This window comes from Chiloscyllium plagiosum, unplaced genomic scaffold, assembly GCF_004010195.1.
Source record: "Chiloscyllium plagiosum isolate BGI_BamShark_2017 unplaced genomic scaffold, ASM401019v2 scaf_3155, whole genome shotgun sequence".
Taxonomy (NCBI): domain Eukaryota; kingdom Metazoa; phylum Chordata; class Chondrichthyes; order Orectolobiformes; family Hemiscylliidae; genus Chiloscyllium; species Chiloscyllium plagiosum.
The window spans coordinates 14,386-16,260 of NW_025212866.1; the positions used below are offsets into that span (position 1 = coordinate 14,386).

General features: G+C 65.0%; 1 protein-coding gene across 1 annotated transcript in view; it reads left to right on the forward strand.

Moving 5' to 3' along the window:
• Positions 1 to 469: 469 nt before the first annotated feature.
• Positions 470 to 1,875, forward strand: part of LOC122547493 (insulin receptor substrate 1-B-like) — a gene marked incomplete at its 5' end in the record, with an annotated part of 2,546 nt that continues 1,140 nt past the window's right edge. The window contains one exon of the mRNA XM_043686105.1: positions 470 to 1,873. Coding sequence (XP_043542040.1) covers positions 470 to 1,873 — 1,404 coding nt within the window. The remainder of the gene's footprint in view (positions 1,874 to 1,875) is intronic.

Here is a 1,875-nt window from a genome sequence, read left to right on the forward strand (position 1 = left end):
ATGCAGTTTGGAGTTCAGTGGCCCTTCACAACTGAATGCTCAATGATTAGCATGAGCCTGATGAACTGAATGGCTTTTTTCTATATTATACCACTCCATAACTTTGAGCCGTGTTGGACTGTAGTGGTGGAAGGGGCTGGCAGGGCTGTCCCTGCGTGGAAGAGAGTGAGGCAAAGGCAACAAATTTGGAAAGGAAATTCCCAGTTGCCTTGGCAACAGCCCCCTGCCAGGAGGAGGCCATTCAGCCCATTGCCAAATGCCTAAGTAGGGGCTTTCTGATTCTTCCCACAGAGCGTGTTCTGGATACCAGGACACAGGTAGCATCCGACGTTGCTGAGGTCAACTGGGAAGGGTTATTCTTGCAGGTGTGTTTGTCAGTGTGAAGGGCGTCGGGGGTTTAAGCTGGTTGTGAGTGGAGCGTTACATTGCTGTCATTTTTAACTGCCCTTTCTCCTCCTCCTGACTGCAGGTAAATCTCACGTGGAGAACGGGGACGCGAACTACACCACGGTGCCAGGGCCCCCTTTCAAGGAGGTGTGGCAGGTTAACCTTCGACCCCGAGGCCTGGGCCACACGCGGAACATGAGTGGCATCTACCGGCTCTGCCTGACGGACAAGACGGTCAACCTGGTCAAGCTGAACTCTGAGGCCGCGGCCGTGGTGCTGCAGCTGATGAACATCCGTCGGTGCGGGCACTCTGAGAACTTTTTCTTTGTGGAGGTGGGCCGCTCAGCGGTGACCGGGCCCGGCGAGTTCTGGATGCAGGTGGACGACTCGGTGCTGGCCCAGAACATGCACGAAACCATCCTGGAGGCCATGAAGGCCATGAGTGAGGAGTTCCGGCTGCGCAGCAAGAGCCAGTCCTCGGGCACCAACCCCATCTCGGTGCCACCGCGCCGGCACCACCCGCCCCCCAGCCGGATGGGCTTGGTCGCGAGGCGGGGGGCGCCCACCTCACCCGGGCAGGGTCCTGGCTCGACCCGGGCGCGGACCCCCGGCGACGGCGCTGCCTCCTCGCGCCCACCCTCAGCCGATGAGGCCCCCTGCAGCCCCCCGCCCGGCCAGGGAACGCCCGGGGCCCGCCCTCTGCCTCCCCCACCCCCGTCCCGCTCGACCCCTGACCTGGCCTCCAGCCCCCTCGGCCTCCCCCGCGGGGGCTTCTCCTCTTCCTCCTCGCTGCCCTCCTCCTCCTCTGACGGCGAGGGGTACGGGTCCAGCCCCGGCTCGCCAGGAGGAGGAGGAGGAAGGCCGCTTCACGACTACGTGGCCATGGGCGGCCTAGGGCAGCGCCAACCACAGTGCCAGCTGCGGAGGAGGCCCAGCAGCCGAGGAGGGGAGGACGAGGAGGAGGAGGAGGCTGACAGGGGTTTGAGTATTCGGGCCTGGTCAGGCAGGCTTCGCCCCGAGCTCCCGGAAACAGGGCGCGGTCAGGGCACCGATCAGGGCTACGTGGCCATGCTGCCCAACGTGGCAGCGCCCAGTGACGATGACTACATGGCCATGACCCCCAAAGGCCCTTTGGCCCCTCACCAGGTCGAGAGCCCGGCGGGGGGCTATGTGCTGATGTCGCCCAGCGGGAGCTGCTCCCCTGACTGGGCCCGGCCCCCGGGGGGTGGCAGCCCGGGAGGAGACTACATGAACATGTCACCGGCCAGCACCCCCCCGTCCTGCCACCAACGCTGCCCGGCCAGGCCTCACCAGGAGGGCTGTACCCCACCAGACCCCCGATCTCCCCACTGCTACCATTCCCTGCCCCGCTCCTACAAGCAGCTGGATCCGGCTCTGTCTGCCTCCTCGGAGCGCCGTGCTCCCCCCTCCCCTTCCGCCCCTTCAGGCCGCCTCATCCTCCCCTCCTCCTCCTCCCCCTCAGCCCGC